Source organism: Chanodichthys erythropterus, chromosome 5 (assembly GCF_024489055.1).
Source record: "Chanodichthys erythropterus isolate Z2021 chromosome 5, ASM2448905v1, whole genome shotgun sequence".
NCBI lineage: Eukaryota > Metazoa > Chordata > Actinopteri > Cypriniformes > Xenocyprididae > Chanodichthys > Chanodichthys erythropterus.
The window spans coordinates 11,838,859-11,858,227 of record NC_090225.1 but is presented as its reverse complement, the minus strand read 5'-3'; the positions used below and the strand labels follow the sequence as shown (position 1 = coordinate 11,858,227).

Genomic DNA, 19,369 nt, shown 5'->3' with positions numbered 1-19,369 from the left:
TGTTGGCATGTGTTGATTATGGGAACTCTCCATAGGCGTAATGATTTTTATACTCTGCAAACTGTATATTACTCTAACTCCTTACACTAACTATACCACTAAAACCTACTCATCACAGATATATATATATATATATATATATATATATATATATATATATTTTTTTTTTTTTTAAGGAACACTTAATACTGATTTACCGGTTTAAAATAAAAATGTACTGGCTTAATACTGAATAGTATTAAAAAGCAGAATAGTATTTAAAGCACTTAATGACATTTTCCCATTTTCCATGACCTAATCTAAAGTCAGAACTATTTACAGTTAATAAGTTAAAGTGGTCACTTATGTTTGTTAAATGACTGCAAAACTGTACTGTATAATCAGTTTTTTTTCTCACAGTTTGAAATAATTCAACTGATTATTATTTATTTGATAAGTAGACATGCAATACACAGGTTAATGTACAGTCAGCTTGTCAAAATGAAAAAAAATAACCCGGCTTTGTGTCTGTTTTTGTCATGATGATGTGACTTTACATTTTCCCTATTTACACCGTGGTTTGTCTGAATAATACTCTACTCTAATTTGCTAGAAGGTGCACCATTCTGTGCTGTTTTCATTGACGCACACACACACACACACACACACACACACATCACTTGCACACATAGATGGAAGATCATGCTGCGCACACGGAAACTTTCAGGAGCACAGATACTTAATGCTGACACGTGACTTTTAATAATATAGCTTTGCTACTGAATCGCTACATTTATGTCTTGACAACGAAGGGTTAATATTGCTGTTTTTGAAGTAATTAAACTCATAGCTTAGAGAGACACTGAAGAGACGATTATTTCACACACACCTCATTTTTCTCTATAGCATTTATTTGCATTTTATATATTTATATTTATATATACATTTTATATTTATATATATATATTTATATATACATTTATATTTATATATATATATATTTATATATACATTTATATTTATATATATATATTTACATACATATATGTTTATATATTTTTATATTTATATTTATGGGCTGCAACGATTAATCGCGTGTATAATAATTATGTGTATATAAATGCACACACATACAGGTATAAAGTTTAGAATGCATGTATTATAAATATATATATATTTATATATACATTTTATATTGCATATAGACATAAATATTTAATATATAAATATAACATTTTTTCTTAAATATATACATGAATGTGTGTGTATTTACATATACATAATTATTACACACTGAACACACACATATATTACGTAAACACAAAAATAATAATAAAATTATTAATCGTTGCAGCCCATACCTAACCCTATATATATATAAATATATTCTATTTATATAATTATATAAATATATTCTATTTATATAATTATATAAAAAATATACATTAAAAAATATAATAGAATTAATTTACTCAAATATATGTAATCTTACTGCACTACTTCATCTCTGTGTCTGATTTAAAGCAGGCAGAATGCTAGATCTAATGAGCCATAACTGACAAAACCCCCACAATTGCAACTGCAAACATAAATAACAGCTTTAAGTTGTCAATGCTTGCAAATGAAAATGGCATAAATGAGAAGTCTCCACTTCATGCATTAAAATCGTTTATTGCACAGCTAGCCATGGATTATCTCTTACATATGCAGTGTCCTCAAAAGCAGCACTTTATGAATGTCTTTTTATTATATAAAAAAATATCAAGTAGCATGTTGATCAGTTTTGAAAAGTGCACTCCAGCTTTACTTGTTTACAGATGTGTTTATCTAATAATAAAAAATATTTATTATTTATTTATTTTGTATTGAATAAGAAATGCCATAAGCGAGTGATTCACAATCAGTAATTTGCAACAAAAATTGCAAAACAAATTTAAAAATTTGAATTGCAGCATTGACTGTGAGATAGCTTGGTTTCTCACAAATGAAACACTGTCCAAATCCTCTCTCTCACTCTCTCGCTCAAGTGCATTGCGCAATCATCCAGCGTGTATTCGAATTGGCTCTTGACTCCCGCTTGATGAATAATATTGTCGCTCTTCATTCCAATTAAGTGCGATTGCCTAAGAGCTGGCGTCACGTTCCGGCTCAATCACTGCCCTGTTTTTTGTCCATCTCACTCATGCACCCCCTCTCCTGCTTCCATTCAACCCACCTTCCAAGGTCATCTCTCTCTAAGGCACATATTCCTTCCCTGACTGTATAATCTCCGGGGTTGAAAACACTACTGAAATTACACCTGTTAAAACCCCACCGGTTCACTTTCCCTCCACACCCGCCCCTCCTGCCGCTGCCCTCTCTGCTTTGACCTCTGTGTGATTGGCGTGGTAATTACCCAATCACTCGATGGCTGCCACAGCAGTCACAATAGAGTGATTGGAGTGGTGTTTTTCTCGTCTGTTCCTTTGCTTTATTCCTCTGTCAGGCCTCTGTCAGCCCCGGCACTGAGCTCTTTGTTAGAAAGGGGTAGAGACTGGGAGGAAGATGTGAGAGAGGGGAGAGAGCAGATCTAATTTTGTTGCCATATTCTGCCAAGCGGCCCGGTTGGGGGTGAGGGCAGTAGTGGCTGTAGAGGAAGGCGGGAACCATAGGAAGTTGCAGGAAGTTAAAGACCTTTGTTGCACATGACCATTGAATATTTATTTAAAAATATATATGTTTATTTAATATGTGTAATTTTATATAATATAATATAATATAATAATTACGCATGCTTAGTACTGTTTTGGTGTAATATGTCATGTTCTTCTGCAGTGGGAACTTTGCGGGTGCATTCGATGCTGTCGTGGAGTGTCATAAACAATACAACCAAATGCCCAAAATCCATGACCTCATCTGCAGCCTGGTGGAAAAAGGAGATGCCGTGCTTTTACAGAAAGGTGTGTAACACCCACTTACACATACAGCCCATTAATTTCTCTGTCACTTGTTAGTCACAAGTAGTTTGTCTGTGTGTGTCTGTCTGCTGTCTGTTCAGATGGTCATATGTAGAAAGTGTGTGTTCTGTATTTTCAAGAGTGCCACCCACTAAAGGGCAGTTTGGACAACCTAGATGATGGTGGTTTCAATAGTCTCTGTCTTTGTCGGGGTTAGTGGATGGGTTAAGTGCTTTGTGTGTTGGGGGTGAGTGGATTTGAAGTGTTAAGGTAGTGAGACCTCTACGGTGGAGGGCCACTTTACGGCCCCGATGACCCAGCACTCTGCATGTGCCATGGCAAACTCATTCATAGACGTAAACGTACATATACCTGCATGAGTTCACCCTCTTTGTGTTGCTGTGGCTTCTCTGGACTATTCTGAAGTGGCAAGCAATGAGTCCAGATCTGTATGTCAGTGAGTGCCAATAGAGAGATCTGAAATGGGCAATTTTCACAAGGCATCTGTTAAATCTGACTGCATTCAAGCAATACTGTCAATATTAGAGAGATGTAAGAATGGTAGTTAGTTATTGAATATTTTACAAAGCTGCACTACCAAATAATAAATCTAAAAAAAAAATATTGCCAAAATTTTAACAACTAAATCTACAGTACCAAGACTAGATACACAAACATACTCAGCACTTTACTTGTAATTCACATATACTGAATGTGGGAAGCTTCTATTTTTCACATACACTTAGATCTGACTGATGTAGTGTGATTAAATGAAATGTTTGACTGCTGAAATCACTCTTTTGAAGACATTTACTATGCTTACGGTTGATAGATTAGCTTTAATAAGAGTACTCAGATGTGATAGTTTCTTCACCTTCCCATCTCTCTCTCTCTCTCATTTAACAGTCATGGAGTTTTTGAGTCAGGAGCGGGGTGAGATGATGATGCTCTACGACCTTTACTTTGCGTTCCTGCAAACGGGCCGCTACAAGGAGGCACGCAAAATCATCGAGGTGGGACTACTGTTATTGTGTTCAAACCACACAGCTATTAACAGCTTTAATTACTGCCACACTGATATTTCCACTTTTAAATTAGATTGGCTTCAAAGCCATACTAATGCCATTCATGCAAGACAATAGGTACAATGTTTTTTCAGAGGATGAGAGTTTGTGTGACTGAAGGAGAAAACGACAACTACAAAGACCACTCGTTTTGGAAACGGCTTACTGGGATGTATTGTGATATTGTTTTTGTTGCTATATTGAATCAATGCACTCATGCCAATTGCTTTTATTATTATTATTAATTGTCATTACAAGGCTTTGGCATGATAAAACCATTCTCATTTGAAAGCAGAAAATGATGAGAAAAGTTGACAGCAAAGTAAGATGAGCAAAACTGAGATGTCTCTTTCATACTAATTTATATTTAATTTATCATTTTACATTTGTTTTTAAGTGTATATTTTTACATTTACTATTTAATTTTGTTAAATTATTTTTAAATATATAATATTGTATATTATTTTTTTGTATTCACACATCTCTTCACCCATTTTTTCAGGAAATATGTTTTATTTTCTGACAAATTTTGCAGTAATAGCAGGAAAATGGTGGAATACATTGTAATTGGTTTGTAATTTTCAACAAATTCTTCCAATCAAAACATAATCTATGCCCAACACCTAGATAATTTTACCTAGCTGAACCTTTAAAAAGGTTTAATTTTGAAAGGAAAAATTTGTGCACATGTGGGGGAGAAAAAGTAAGCTATAGTGCTCACACTGTCCCGGTCTTTATTGAAGGAGAAGAGCATTGGCTCAAAGTACGACTAGCAGCAAAACTTCTCATCTTGTCTCAGTACTGTGAAGTTTTCAGCATGTGTAGATGCCTTTAATTGTCTGGAGAGACTGTGCATCTCTGTTCTCATGTCAGGCATTTCAGCGAACGCTCTGTCCGGGACGTAACTGATTTTGAGACGCTTGATGTGTTTTGAGCGCTTCGTCCAGGATGGGTCTTTGGGGATATCTTTAGGCTGTGTTCTGTCTTGTTCTTTCAGAAGACAGCGTCTCGGGAGTCTACACTTCCACTGCGAAACAGCTCTGACAAAGCCATTTAGATGTTCAATTAGCCAACCGCTCTAATACGACGCCACTCAACTCCCTCAGTGCTGCCACGTGGGAGTGTGGTGGAATGTCAGGACTAGTCAAGCCACTTCCTGCTGGTTTATCATGCATACTCTTTGTATGAGGCTGTTTTACCTTTCCGTGTCGTTTTATTTTTCCAACCTTATGCAGCATTCTCTTTATCCTCATCTCTGCGTCTGTCATCCACAAACCCTTAGCTGTGCTAATTCTGTTGTATCATTGTCTGTATGAGAAAAATAAGCCTGAGCTTTGGATATTACGTATCCATCAGTCGGGGGCTTTTAACTAAGAAAATATCCCTTCTCCAGACAATGATCAGAGTGTCCGCAAATCTAAAGCATGTCATTTGGCTCTATTTGTCATATATACACCGGATCATAACGATTCCTCTGGGACATTACTTTAGCCGATAAGCTATCGATGGTCACCTCAGGATATGGCGATCTCAAGCAGATTTGACTTGCAGCTTTCATTGTTTTGAGAGGTTAGTTTTTTAGGATACAAGATAAAATCCCTCTTAAAGCATTTTTTTTACGGAAACATGCTAATCCAATACCGTTCTTATATCATCTTAGGCTGATGTCAAATGAGTTTAAAATCATTCATGTTGCGTGACTCAAACAAGGCACAATTTAGATGGCCCTTGTCTTTTTTTTTTTTACTAATACACACAAAAATGCTTGAATATTTAAAGAAAAGTCAGTTTGCACACACTGATATGTTTTTTCATGTTCTTAGCTGGACCGATTTGTAGTATTGATAGACCGATAGATTGTCTAGGTGAAGTATTAGCAGGTATTGATTTTTAATTTAATTTAATTAAATACTATTATATTATTTATTAGAATTTTAAATTAGCTTTTATTTTTATATTTTCCATTTTCTTTTTCGTTAGTTTTAGTAGTTTTATGTGCTTTGCCTTTGGACTTGTATTTGTTTTTGTTTGTCTTTTTACAGTTTTTCTCTATCGATTTGGTACATTTCTCCAAACTCAGGTAACAGCTCTCAAAACAGTTAACACAGCAAACTAAACACACTCTTATGCTGGCGAAACCGTTAAGTATTCACTGCACAATGAAACACAGCATTTTATTCTAGTAATGCATTTATTAAAATTCAATATTAACATCAAAACTAAAAGTGTGTTCTCTGTTAATTTTATAACAAATTCAGCTGAAGATACACAAAGAAATAAATGAAAATACATGTTTTTCATTAAGTTCTTTAATGAGGAGTTCAGGTGTATAACAATAAGTTGTCACCCCACACACACAAATATATATATATATATATTATGCAAATAAGTGCCTAGGTATATAAAAAATAAAGTGATAAATGTACTGCATTCATTGAATCAATTATTTTATTGATCATGCCTCTCAATTACATCTGGCCAGAGAATTTCATCAACATCACAGAAAATATTTTCACGAGTCATGCATCGTGGGAAAAAACGTCTTGAATGCTGTATCCATCCTTGACATGCTTGTGCCCCAGTATCTCCACAGGCTTCTTCCATCGCTTGAAGAAGACTTACTTGGTTGTAAGGGTTGCGATCATGTACTTTCCATCTCCAAGAGGAGAAGAATTCCTCAATTGGATTCAGGAAAGGAGAATATGGTGGAAGAAACACCATCCTGAATTGTGGGTGATTCTCAAACCACTCTCGCACTAGTGCTGAATGGTGGAATTGGACATTGTCCCAAACAACTACAAAATTCCGCACCATTTGCTCCTGATCACCCTGCGGAAAGAGGATTTCATTGAGGAGGTTTAAAAAATGTAGGAGCCTTGCTGTGTTGTATGGTCCCAAGACAGCATTGTGTGCCACAACACCAGTTGTAGAAATTGCTGCACAGAGAGTGATGTTGCCTCCTCGTTGTCCAGGGACATTGACTGTAGCACGATGGCCAATCACATTTCTCCCTCTTCTCCTTTTTTTTTGAAGATTGAAGCCTGCTTCATCAATATACAGGTACTCATAATGAGTTGCGCTGCTATCCAACTCCAAGATTCTCTAGAGTAAAAAGAACACAAGGTAAAATATAGTAAATTTGTGTTTTACAGTAATGGGATTGATTGCAGTCAATACTACTGTGAAATTGTTGCTGAAGTTTGAGTTCACACTTTGAAGCAGCAGTATACATAGATATGCCTAAATCTTTTCACATATAGTAGCATGGAATAGTTTATGGACACATACTTAAAATTCAGGAAAAATATATCTTTGAGTTGACAGTAAAATTGCAGTAATTGGGTTGCACATACTTGAACAAACTGGAATCGCAACTCCTTCACTCTAACAGAGTTCCTCTCAAAGGGCACTTTGTATACTTGCTTCATTCGGATAGCATTTCTTCTTAGAACACGGTCAATTGTGGAGAGACTGCATTGGTGGATATTGTGGAACAGTTGATTGTCCTGTGTTATTCTTTGCTGAATTTCTTTGAGGCGGAGGGTGTTGTTCTGGACCACCATGTCAACAATGGCATGCTCTTGTTCAACTGAAAAAAGTCTTGTTCGTCCACCTGAATGTTCTCTAACTTCAATTCTGAAAAAGGTTTGGACAAGCAGGAACATTTACTGTAGAGATCTAGACCTATGTCAAACAAGACTACATGGACTCTCATTGTAAAAGTAGAATGATATAGTTACTTACCGGTTTTCCCTCTGAAATGTACGGATAATTGAAGCCACTGTGGATCTGTTTATATTGGGCTGAACTCTCTGGCCAGCTTCTCTCAGTGAGAGACCATGATTTATGACATGGTCAATAAGTGTGGCTCTGATTTCATTTGAAACACGTGTGTACCCTACCCTCATTCTACCTCTCCTCCCTCCTCGTACACCTTGGCCTCCTCTTCCTCTTTGCCCTCCTCTTCCTCCCTGTCCACCTCTTCTTATATTTTCTCTTTCCACTATACCATTGCCCTCCAATCTATCCATCTCTTCAATCTCTTCTCCTCTTCCTACATCCTCAGCTCTTCTCGCTCTTCCTCCTACATCTTCAGCTCTTCCTCCTACATCTTCATCTCTTCTTTCTCTTTCTCTTTCTCCTCTTTCTCTATCTCCTCTTCCTCTTCCTCTTCTCCCTCTACCCTGGCCACCACCTCTCACTCTTAAACCTCTTCTGTTTCCACTGCTCATACTTCTTTTTTTTTGTCTTACTGTATCTCCTCATTTGTCTTCTTTGTTCTTCTTCTCTTCCCCTTTTGTAGTTGTTGTAATTACGTAAAACAGCTGTGTGAACAATTAGAAAATTGGCTTTTTCTGTGTTGAGTGGATTACTAACTCATCAGATAACAATTTGGTGTTAATTGAAGACACAAGGTGTGCAACTGACTATTTTACAATTCACAGAGTTTTGTTTGTTGTGTTTTGAAAATGGTACAAAAATGCTTGTGATCTTTGTGAAGAACAATGAAAAAGTTACAAATGTTTTTCCTGATATATTAAAGATTTGGTTGGCTGTATGAACTGCTGTGATAAAATTTGGGATTTTTGTGCACAGTGTTTTGAAAAAAATATGCTTTTGATTTGTGATTTGTATTAAATGAAGGAGAATTTACTATATGTTTAGGACAATTACAAAGTGTACTGATCACTGTGTTAACTGTTTTGAGAGCTGTTACCTGAGTTTGGAGAAATGTACCAAATCGATTGAGAAAAACTGTAATATTTTTTTTATAGCTTTAATTTATTTTAATTTTGATTTATTTTAGTACTTCGACTTTTTTTTTTCAGTTTCTAATTTTTTTCAGCTTTGAGTTACTGAAACTTTTTTAAAAAAATGGTTTTAGTTAACAACACTATAACAACCATACAATAACCACTCTGGTATTTTCTCATATTGACATTTATCTAGAGGCGTCTTTTTCTTTGCATATCTAAATTTTTGTCTAAGCAGCTGTGACAAGATGTAAAATCTGATTGGTCCAAATGCCAGCTTCATATAAATATTAAACAAAGTTTGTTCTGATTGGCTGCTATTGTACCACATCATGCGGTATTTTACAAGAAAATGATAAGGCACCGTTGGCAATGTATACATTTTTAGCCAATTTGTGCTCAATATAAACTCTTCATTTTGTCCTTTTGGAAAGTTTTGATTTCATTTTTAAATTGAGTAAATATTGTAAATCATTTAAACTATAGGGTCCTAGTGTTGATAGTCTAGATCAGTGGTTCTCAAACTTTTTTCCCAGTGGTCCGCACAATGGTCCAAGTGCAGGTCTCACGGTCCGCATATAATTTGCATATGACGTCACCAATGCAAACCAATCAGATTTAATGTTATGGTATTAGCAGATAATACTATTATTATACTAAGATGTTGCACACAATAAATAACAAATAAAAACTAACTTACTGACATTAGCTTTACAATAATAATCAGTAATGCTCAATGAACACACAAACTGTATATACAATCACTTTAAGTTGCTATTTAATTCTGTATGACTGTATGACTCTCTTCAACAGTCACCAAACAATCACATAAACGCCTTAATAAGCAAATGTTACTCAGCTCTTTTTACAAGCAACACTGAGCGCACTGTAGGCTAATTACAATCTCTGACGATATCAAGCTTTCTGTCATGTCGCAATACCTAGCGCAGCATCGGATCCGCGAGCGCGCGCAGAGTTGGGCTCATTCAGCCGCGGGTGCGCTGATGCGGTTATTTTACTGATTTAAAATACATCAAACAAACACATCGAATTCACAGTTCAGTCTTCTGAAATTGTAGGTTTTGCTTGTCAAGTACTTTACTACAGAGCAAACAGGAAGGCTGCCCATCTCGCTCATTAGGCCTAACAGCAAACTGATTCTTCCATTCTTCTTACCTTTGCTGCTGATGCTGCGACTCTTCTTGTTTGCATGTGTTCCTTCATTTTATCTTCCACATTTAGCTTTTCTCCTTTAATAGCAAATTTGATAATTTTGAGGCTTAAATTTACAAAATTAGCCTAACTACTGTTTGAATTCTTCCTAAGCGCGCACTTGTGTTTCGTTAGCTGAGTGATTGCGTCATTAGCCTACGTTGCCTGATGTCTGAAAATAATAAATGCTCACCAAAATTATTTTATATGACAAATAAAGCATTATAGCTCATTTATATTTATTTAATTCACTTTAATTTAAATTTTAAAACAAAAATAAATTGTATGCAATTTTTGTTTATTATTATTATTGTGCTCGGCATATCGCGGGCAGCATTTACATTCGTGACGGGCCGCAGGTTGAGAACCACTGCTCCACACCCATTCAAACGCTCGCTGCGTCGCGCGACTCATATCCAATTACATCAAAAGTATATGCTCACTGGATGTCATGGCAACCGAATCACGGAGGAAAACTTTAAATATCTCGCCTTCGCTTTAATTTTGGACCATCTCCAAAAAGACATAAAACACTAAACAAATGATTTTGACATGCGTTTTTCAAAGTAAGAAATCCAGATTTTTAATCCCTTACACACAGTTACTGCTGTTGAAATACGAAATGGAGGCGGGTCTGGATTGAATTCCCTCCGGGTCCGGATCCGGACCGGAGTCCGGACTTTGAGAAGTGCTGGTCTAGATCTTCTCTAGATATTTGCCATCAGTCACTGAAAACAAAGCCCTCAGCGATATCTTTCTACACCTGGTAGCTACAATAGTTTTATAGCTCTGAAGTTCCTCCACTATAAACTCTCTAAAAGTTGGTGTTTAATGGTGGCTCGTTGAGCATCCTTGTGCTTGACGGGTCAAAAGCCCCTCTCATTCTGTGGAGCGTTTTCCACATGGCCTCTCTTCCATCCAGAGCTGGATAATTAAAAACACTGATATCTAAGTAGCATTAGCAGACACAGAGCTCTACTCCACTCTCTAATAGAAACTTTAAGTGCAGTGATGGAGTGCTGGTCAGGAGATTGTGCTGTCTATAATTGTCAGATTATTAATAATGGTGGTAATTAAGCGAAATGCTGGTTAAGGTTTTGGTGTAATTAAAATGATGGTCACATTGTGTGTGAGTGTTTCTGAGTGTGTGACCTGTGTTTGAGAGAATGATGACATCTTCAGCATGATAATAGGTGTTTTTGCTCAAAGGTCTGAATAAATTGGGAGTTTTTGTTTACTTTAACTTTGTGAAGGCTATAAATATGATACACTTTGATATGTGCGATACAATATATTTTTTTTTTTGGCAAAAAATGTACTTCTGGCTACAGGATATAGAAAATTATCAGTCTTACTGAGCTAGAAATGACAGAAAATTGTTTAAAAAGCTGATTATTAGCTTGCTTTATATTTATATTAAGTATGGCTAATATCTTGATTTCCTTTTTTCAAATTTTATAGTTTATATTTAATATATTAATATTTTAGTGTCCATGTGCCTGTGTTATGTAAAGAATATATTTCACTGCAGTACGTCATCTGTCACTGTATGTCTTTACATGTTTATATTGCTTCAGACTCCAGATTTTCTTAATCATCTGACCTAGATGTTCTTTTGGGTATTGGCTGTGCAGTGAGAGAGAGAGAGAGAGAGAGAAAGTGTGTGTGTGTGTGTTTGGGTCAATTTGATGTGAGTGTGTGTTGATTTGCTCTCCTATATAGGAAGATTGTAGGGTGGGGGTGCTCATCATCCTGGATTTACTTAAGGGAAGATTTGCCCCACGGGGCTTTATGCATCAGGCCCAGGGGCCGCTCCTGCAAAGGAAAAAAAAAAAAGACTATGACTGTGTAGCGGTTTAATTTTGGTCTTATTTGCTAAGCAGATTAGGCTTGAGGAAGGCTGGAGAGATTTTGAACTTAGCCTGGAGGCTGATTTGTAGGAGAGTAATTCCGTTTGGATGCTGCTGGTACAATATCCTCCAAGAGGAGAGGCAATGAGAATTTAGACATCTGAGAGTGTGTGTGTGTGTGTTTGTGATCTGAGATTGTTTAATTTGCGATCTCATACATTTTCTTTACCATGAGCAGACTCCTGGTCTAAGGGCACGAGCGACCCGTCTGCAGTGGTTTGCAGAAAAATGTATCTCAGCCCAACAGGTCAGTGTTTCCCTGCCGTTTTCTCTGAGAAACTGATTTGCTATAGATCAATAGAGTGTGTATCACTGTTTGAATCTTTCTTCCCCAGATGGAGCCCCTTCAGAACATGGTGGACATGACGGTCAAGCTGTTTGAGTGTGACAGAGATGACATGTACCACTATTTGCTCCGCCTCTGCAGTAAGTATTGTGTGTTGGACCCGAGATTCCAAACAGAGGATGAGCATTATGACACTGTTTTCTTTTTTTCTTGTCAGAGGAAACCAATGACTGGCGTAAGGCTGAGGCAACCTGGATGAAAATGCAAGAGGAGAATTTGGCTCCAAGAGAAAGAACACTGCGTTTGCTTGCTGATATCCTCAAAAGCAATAACCAGGAGGTGCCGTTTGAGGTGCCTGAGGTAAAAGAACACACTCAATGCCCAATGTAAAATCTGAGTCCTGGAACAAAAGCAGTTAAAAAGCCAGTGCCCTACAGCGTTTGGACCTTTTTCTTTGGTCAGATACATTCAGCTCTTATTATCCTGTTTCGCTGATAATTACTGTAGGGGGTGGAAACCTTGACTAAATTAAACTTGAATTAATATCCAGAATTAAGGGAAGCATTATGGTGCATTGATATGGCTGTTTTATGTGTAGGTGTGGTTTGAGGAGGTTAAAGGTCATCCTGAGACATTCTTAGAGGAAGAATCTGGACTCACGGCTTCTCCTCGAAAAAAGGTCACTGCTTCACCCTCTAAAGAGGCCACAGTTGAGGACTACAAACTCAAAGTCCTGTCTCTTTGCAAGAGGGGCAAAGTTCAAGGTTTGTTCTTTATAGCTACACTTTGTAACTTTTTTGTTCAAAATTAACATTTTAAATAATGAGTGTGTACATCATAAAACCATCTTCCAAAATCTGTTTTTGCTTAGCCCTAAATGACTATGGTAAGCCTACAATTATTTATATTTTAGAATTTCTGGGACAGATTTCCTGGTGAAACGTATGTCATTCATCTATGCGTTTTTATGTCATATTCGTAAGTAAAGGAAAGAAGGGCAGGCTATTTTATATGCAAAGGAAGGTGTCGTAGTACCTTGAAGCCACAAAAAATGAACCTTGAACCGAAAACAGTTTGCAAGCAAAAAGTAATAAAACACAAATCAACTTAGTTTGTATTGCATCGTATTTGCTGTGCATTGACTGTTCACAAAACTGTTTATTTTGGTAACAATACCTGTCTCTAAACAGGTTATTGCTTTGTTCTGTTTGCCTGTAAATCGCCTTGCCAAGTTCTAATAGTTTCCACTGTTTTACCTTATCTCATATGTATGGAAGCTTGTTTCCGCCACTGAATAAAAAATAAAAAAAGGTGATTGCACCTTTTTATTTCACTATTCTTACTTTTTTTCTCAGAATTGTGATATAAACTCGCAATTGCAAGTTATAAAGTCCAAATTGCAAGATATAAACTCCCAATTCTGTGAAATAAACTCATAATTCTGTGAAATAAACTCATAATTCTAAGATCTAAACTCTCGTTTCTCAGAAATAGTCGCAATTCTGAGAAATAATTTTGCAATTTTCACTTTTTTCTCAGAATTACAAGATCTAAACTCACTGTTCTGAGTTATGAATTCAGAATTGCAAGATATAAACTCGCAATTTGTGAGTTATGAAGTCGAATTATCTCTGGTGATCTGAGTACGTCATCTATCACGTAATCGGTCACTGTATCTTTACATGTTTATATTGCTTCAGTCTCCAGATTTTCTTAATCATCTGACCTAGATGATTATGTGTACTCTTGTTTCTGATCCTTAGAGGCCTATGCCATCCTGAAGGAAGCAGATAGCAGGAGAATCGTGCTCGGCCCTGCTGCATATGATACCCTCATCAAAGCCCTCCTGGCCAAAGGTGACATAGAGGATGCCATCGCTGTCAAGAACATGTAAGTCTGTCTATGGGGGTCGCATCGCATCCAATATCTTTAAATTTGCATGGCAAAGATGTTCAAATTGCAGGTTGCAAAATTACAGGTTTTAAGGTCACAGACCCTAGCCATTGTACCCGTTTTTGCAGAATAAGAAAATCTTCTTGAGTTGAAACTGATTAATAATGATGATAAGCTCCTTCTAGTCAAACACACACATATACACACATGTACACACATGCAAAGCGAGCAATCTTATCGTTTAAGCCCTTTCAACGTTACCAGATTATCTCTGGGTTCTCAGAAGAGCTTGTCAGGATGCAAAAATGACAGTCCTTTGCAGATTAGTAATAGATCTTTGTGTTGTATTAGTGTTTGCGCTGGTGATCTTTGATTTATCCATAAATTATCCATAAAGCTCTGAAGGTTTACTGGGTTGCATTATACATCTGATGTTATGTCCTCATGAAAGAAATCCATCTCCCCTATAATCTAATGTGTGATTTCAAGAAGCATTCAGAAACATCTTTGTACCAGGCTATGCACACCATAGCCATAGCAGTGTGTTTTGACTGACCCTATTCATGAACTTGTATTGCATGCACATAACATTATCTCCCACTATATTACACTAAAGCATTTGATGTTGCAAAAGTACTTGAAACCTCAATACTTAAGAAGCTTTTGCGATACAGATAATGTATAATATTCCGGAGTAATAATATTCTGCCTACCCAAAGATAAATGTCTATCTTCAATTACAAGTTGTCATGTAAACAGGGCTTGACATTAACACCCGCCAAATGCGGGACTGTGCGTATTGTACATAATTTTACTCATTCTTGCAGATTTTTTGCTCACACCCAAAGTGCGCGCACATAAAGCCACCTCTCTGTACTAAATTGAGTTGAAATACACACAAAATAAGGTCAAAATGCTGGTTTTGGCAAGTATTCATGTAAACACAGTGAGTTATGTTTTAAGTGAACATAAACAGTTGAGAAAGAAAGCACGTGTAACAGAATAATGGATCCGTGTGTAAGATCTTAAAGTGACAGCAGCCTAACATACAGGTGTTGGTCATATAATTAGAATATCATCAAAAAGTTCATTTATTTCACTAATTCCATTCAAAAAGTGAAACTTGTGTATTATATTCATTCATTACACACAGACTGATATATTTCAGATGTTTATTTCTTTTAATGATTTATATCTGATCCTTGATTATAACTGACAACTAAGGAAAATCCCAAAATCAGTGTATCAGAAAATTTGAATATTACTTAAGACCAATACAAAAAAAGGATTTTTAGAAATCTTGGCTAACTGAAAAGTATGAACATGAAAAGTATGAGCATGTACAGCACTCAATACTTAGTTGGGGCTCATTTTGCCTGAATTACTGCAGCAATGCGGCATGGCATGGAGTTGATCAGTCTGTGGCACTGCTCAGGTGTTATGAGAGCCCAGGTTGCTCTGATAGTGGCCTTCAGCTCTTCTGCATCGTTGGGTCTGGCATATCGCAATATCTTCCTCTTCACAATACCCCATAGATTTTCTATGAGGTTAAGGTCAGGCGAGTTTGCTGGCCAGTTAAGAACAGGGATACCATGGTCCTTAAACCAGGTACTGGTAGCTTTGGCACTGTGTGCAGCTGCCAAGTCCTGTTGGAAAATGAAATCTGCATCTCCATAAAGTTGGTCAGCAGCAGAAAGCATGAAGTGCTCTAAAACTTCCTGGTATACGTCTGCGTTGACCTTGGACTTCAGAAAACACAGTGGACCAACACCAGCAGATGACATGGCACCTCAAACCATCACTGACTGTGGAAACTTTACACTGGACCTCATGCAACGTGGATTGTGTGCCTCTCCTCTCTTCCTCCAGACTCTGGGACCCTGATTTCCAAAGGAAATGCAAAATTTACTTTCATCAGAGAACATAACTTTGGACCACTCAGCAGCAGTCCAGTCCTTTTTGTCTTTAGCCCAGGCGAGACGCTTCTGACGCTGTCTGTTGTTCAAGAGTGGCTTGACAAGAAATACGACAGCTGAAACCCATGTCTTGCATACGTCTGTGCGTAGTGGTTCTTGAAGCACTGACTCCAACTGCAGTCCACTCTTTTTTTAATCTCCCCCACATTTTTGAATGGGTTTTGTTTCACGATCCTCTCCAGGGTGCGGTTATCCCTATTGCTTGTACACTTTTTTTTTTCTACCACATCTTTTCCCTCTCTTTGCATCTCTATTAATGTGCTTAGACACAGAGCACTGTGAACAGCCAGCCTGTTTTGCAATGACCTTTTGTGTCTTGCCCTCATTGTGCAAGGTGTCAATGGTCGTCTTTTGGACAACTGTCAAGTCAGCAGTCTTCCCCATGATTGTGTAGCCTACAGAACTAGACTGAGAGACCATTTAAAGGCCTTTGCAGGTGTTTTGAGTTAATTAGCTGATTAGAGTGTGGCACCAGGTGTCTTCAATATTGTACCTTTTTACAATATTCTAATTTTCTGAGATACTGAATTTGGGATCTTAACTAAAATAAGAACTCATAAGTGACATAGTTGGAACATTTTTGAAATATGACTTTTCTGTTTTAATATATTTTAAAAATTGAAAAATTCAAAGCTGAATGTTCAGCAGCCATCACTTCATTACTCCAGTCTTTAATGTCACATGATCCTTCAGAAATCATACGTAGTGTGTTTATTGCTTAGAAGGTGTGCATATGTGTGTGGTGGACTCCAAGCAGATGTTTGGCAGGACATTGGTCTTGGCCTAGCGGGGTGCTTTAAGGACAGATTAAGGGGATTTGGAATGGAGCAGAGAAGCGAGGGATGGGATTGTCCAGCACTTAAGAGGACTAGACGAGAGTAAGGAGAAGGACACATGGATTTTCTTAGGATTGATAAGAGTAACTCTGACTATGGTCGCTGGGCCAATCTGCTGTGTGAGCGGCTGTTGGCCGGTCGCCGTGGAGATAAGGAGCGGCGGCTGATGCTCAATTGGACGGCTGGATTAATCTGGCCAGTGAGGGTAATAAAAAAAGAAGACTTTGATTGAGGTTTAAGTGACGGAGGAGGGGAACATGAACGGGGAGAGTGGATCGAGATTTGTTGGATTTGTTCAGTCTCACACACTTGCATGCACACAATTTTAGGCTGACCAGTGAAGAAATGGCTCTCAGCATCAACATGCTTACAACAACATTGTGTATTATTCATAAATACAGCTGATCCTACAAAACACTTAGCTATTTCACAAATTACAGTTGTTCAACCAGTCCCCATCTTCCTTTTGTCTTCTCAGTGCTGCTGATCATATTCCTAGGTTCAGTTTAAGTGACATTGCCAACAACCTACTCATCATCTCTCAAGTGAAGAGATGCCAGATGAAAGGTGAGTACAAAAGTTGATTTGTTCTCTGTTCAGCAATTCGTGATGAATACTGTGGATTGTCTAGGTTTTTTCCTGGGCTTTGTTTTATTAAACCTGGCCACATGATCTGTCCCTGCTCACAGATGCCATGGAGATTTTTAAGGGCATGTTACAGGCTGACCAGGTGCCCAGTCAGTTGGCCATCACTCGACTGGTTCAGGGTCTCGCTAGTGAGGGAAACACACAGGACATCCAGGGAGTGGAGGCCTTGGTGAAGACTTTAGGCTCCGTCAAGCTGTCCAGCATGTTATTTGTCAACAATACTGCTCTCGCTCATATTAAAAAGTAAGGTTTTTTTTGTTTTGTTTTGTTTTGCTAAGGCAAGCATCACTATTATTGATCATAAAGGTGTTTAGAAGTTACCTCAAGTGATCACAACTTGTTCTTCACTGTTTGTAATCTGGACATGGATGGAATACCTCACATGGTGAAATATGTTGAAATATTCATAATCTTTAAAGTGTTAGTTCACCCAAAAATGAAAATCCTGTCATTAATTACTCACTCTCATGTTGTTCTACACCAGTAAGACCTTTGTTCATCTTCAGAACACAAATTAAGATATTTTTGATTAAATTCGATGGCTCAGTGAGGCCTCCATTGCCAGCAAGATAATTAACACTTCCAGATGCCCAGAAACCTACTAAAAACATATTTAAGGGTGCATTCACACTTGGCATGTTTGGTTTGATTAAAACAAACCCTGATGCCATTGCTGTTAGTGCGGTTCATTTGAGCTTGTGTGAACGCTGCCATCCGAACCCTGGTGCGCACCAAACAAAGGGGCCGAGACCGCTGAAAAGGTCTCGGTCCGCTTCCAAACGAACTCTGGTGCGGTTCTAATGATATATGAATGCAACATAGACCAAAGACATGTAAACGAACCAAAAACAGGAAGATGAGACCCTAAAAAGGACAGAATCCTCATATCAGTTTTTCTCGTCATTGTCGCGAGTTTGCCCATCACTGGCATCAGACGCGTGTCTCCACGCAGCAGATCGCTTGTGTGTGTGACGGCTGAATTCCCGCCGCTGTTTTGACTACTTTACACATTTTATAAGCTCTTAACGAGTTCCCAGCTGGCCAAAATACCATCACATGCAGGCTACGCACACACAACGACCGCATTTACCTCAGCACACAGCATTGTTTGGTAAGTTCCGTCTCAAAATAGGCAATACGTCATAAAATCTGACCAATCAGGTTGTGAATGTATCCCAATGCCTTTAGGTTCAGCATCTTTTGGTTCGGTGATAAAATTGCCAATCTGAACGCTAATCGGACCAGGACTAAATGTGTTTTTTTTTTTCTTTTTTGGTCCGGACCAAATGAACCAAACGAACCCAACTACAAGTGTGAACACACCCTAAAATAGTTCATGTGAGTACAGTGGTTCAACCTTAATATTATGAAGCGACGAATAATAACAATATCTAGTGCTGGCTGATTTCAAAACACTGCTTCGAAGCTTTACAAATCTTTTGTTTCGAATCAGTGGTTTGGTTCAGGTATCAAACTGCCAAAGTCACGAAGGTCTTATGGGTGTAGAACGACATGAGGGTGAGTAATAAATTACATAAATTCCATTTTTGGGCGAACTAACCCTTCAAGGCCCGTTCACACCAAGAATGATAACTATAAAGGTAACCATAAAGATATTGTTCTAAAACTTGTTCTAAATATAAAAGAATAGTTGATGATTAATAAAAATATCGACAACCAATCAGAATCCATTCTGCTTTAAAGCGCTTGAGTATTCAAAATGGCAGATGACAAAATTACATCACACTTAGAAGAAACAGAATGATGTCGTGCATTAGTGTTATCGTTATAGTTATTGTTCATTGTGTGAACGGGCTTTTACTCTACTGTTAAAAAGTGTGGGATCTGTAAAAAAATGTTTTAATGTTTTGGAAA

At 37.5% G+C, this 19,369-nt stretch overlaps 2 protein-coding genes across 6 annotated transcripts in view; one reads left to right on the top strand and one right to left on the bottom strand.

The window, feature by feature from the left end:
• The window catches only part of abcg8 (ATP-binding cassette, sub-family G (WHITE), member 8), a 45,264-nt gene that overhangs the window by 1,743 nt on the left and 24,152 nt on the right, over positions 1 to 19,369 (bottom strand). Inside the window, exons 15-17 of one of the 5 annotated variants that reach the window (XR_010895198.1) lie at positions 7,724 to 11,760; positions 7,333 to 7,615; positions 6,949 to 7,081 (exon numbers count right to left, since the gene is read on the bottom strand). The exons of 2 other annotated variants lie outside the window; for them this stretch is intronic. Coding sequence is in view for 1 of the 3 variants with exons in the window: in XM_067386087.1 (XP_067242188.1) it covers positions 6,979 to 7,081 (103 nt within the window). In the remaining 2 variants the exon portion in view is untranslated. Of the gene's footprint in view, positions 1 to 6,754; positions 7,082 to 7,332; positions 11,761 to 19,369 lie in introns of those variants that run through there. 2 more of the 5 variants (XR_010895197.1, XM_067386087.1) reach the window with 2 other exon arrangements.
• Positions 1 to 19,369, top strand: part of lrpprc (leucine-rich pentatricopeptide repeat containing) — a 66,733-nt gene that overhangs the window by 35,683 nt on the left and 11,681 nt on the right. Inside the window, exons 24-32 of the mRNA XM_067386083.1 lie at positions 2,794 to 2,918; positions 3,822 to 3,928; positions 12,034 to 12,102; positions 12,191 to 12,281; positions 12,359 to 12,501; positions 12,740 to 12,905; positions 13,905 to 14,031; positions 17,325 to 17,413; positions 17,536 to 17,737. Coding sequence (XP_067242184.1) covers positions 2,794 to 2,918; positions 3,822 to 3,928; positions 12,034 to 12,102; positions 12,191 to 12,281; positions 12,359 to 12,501; positions 12,740 to 12,905; positions 13,905 to 14,031; positions 17,325 to 17,413; positions 17,536 to 17,737 — 1,119 coding nt within the window. The remainder of the gene's footprint in view (positions 1 to 2,793; positions 2,919 to 3,821; positions 3,929 to 12,033; positions 12,103 to 12,190; positions 12,282 to 12,358; positions 12,502 to 12,739; positions 12,906 to 13,904; positions 14,032 to 17,324; positions 17,414 to 17,535; positions 17,738 to 19,369) is intronic.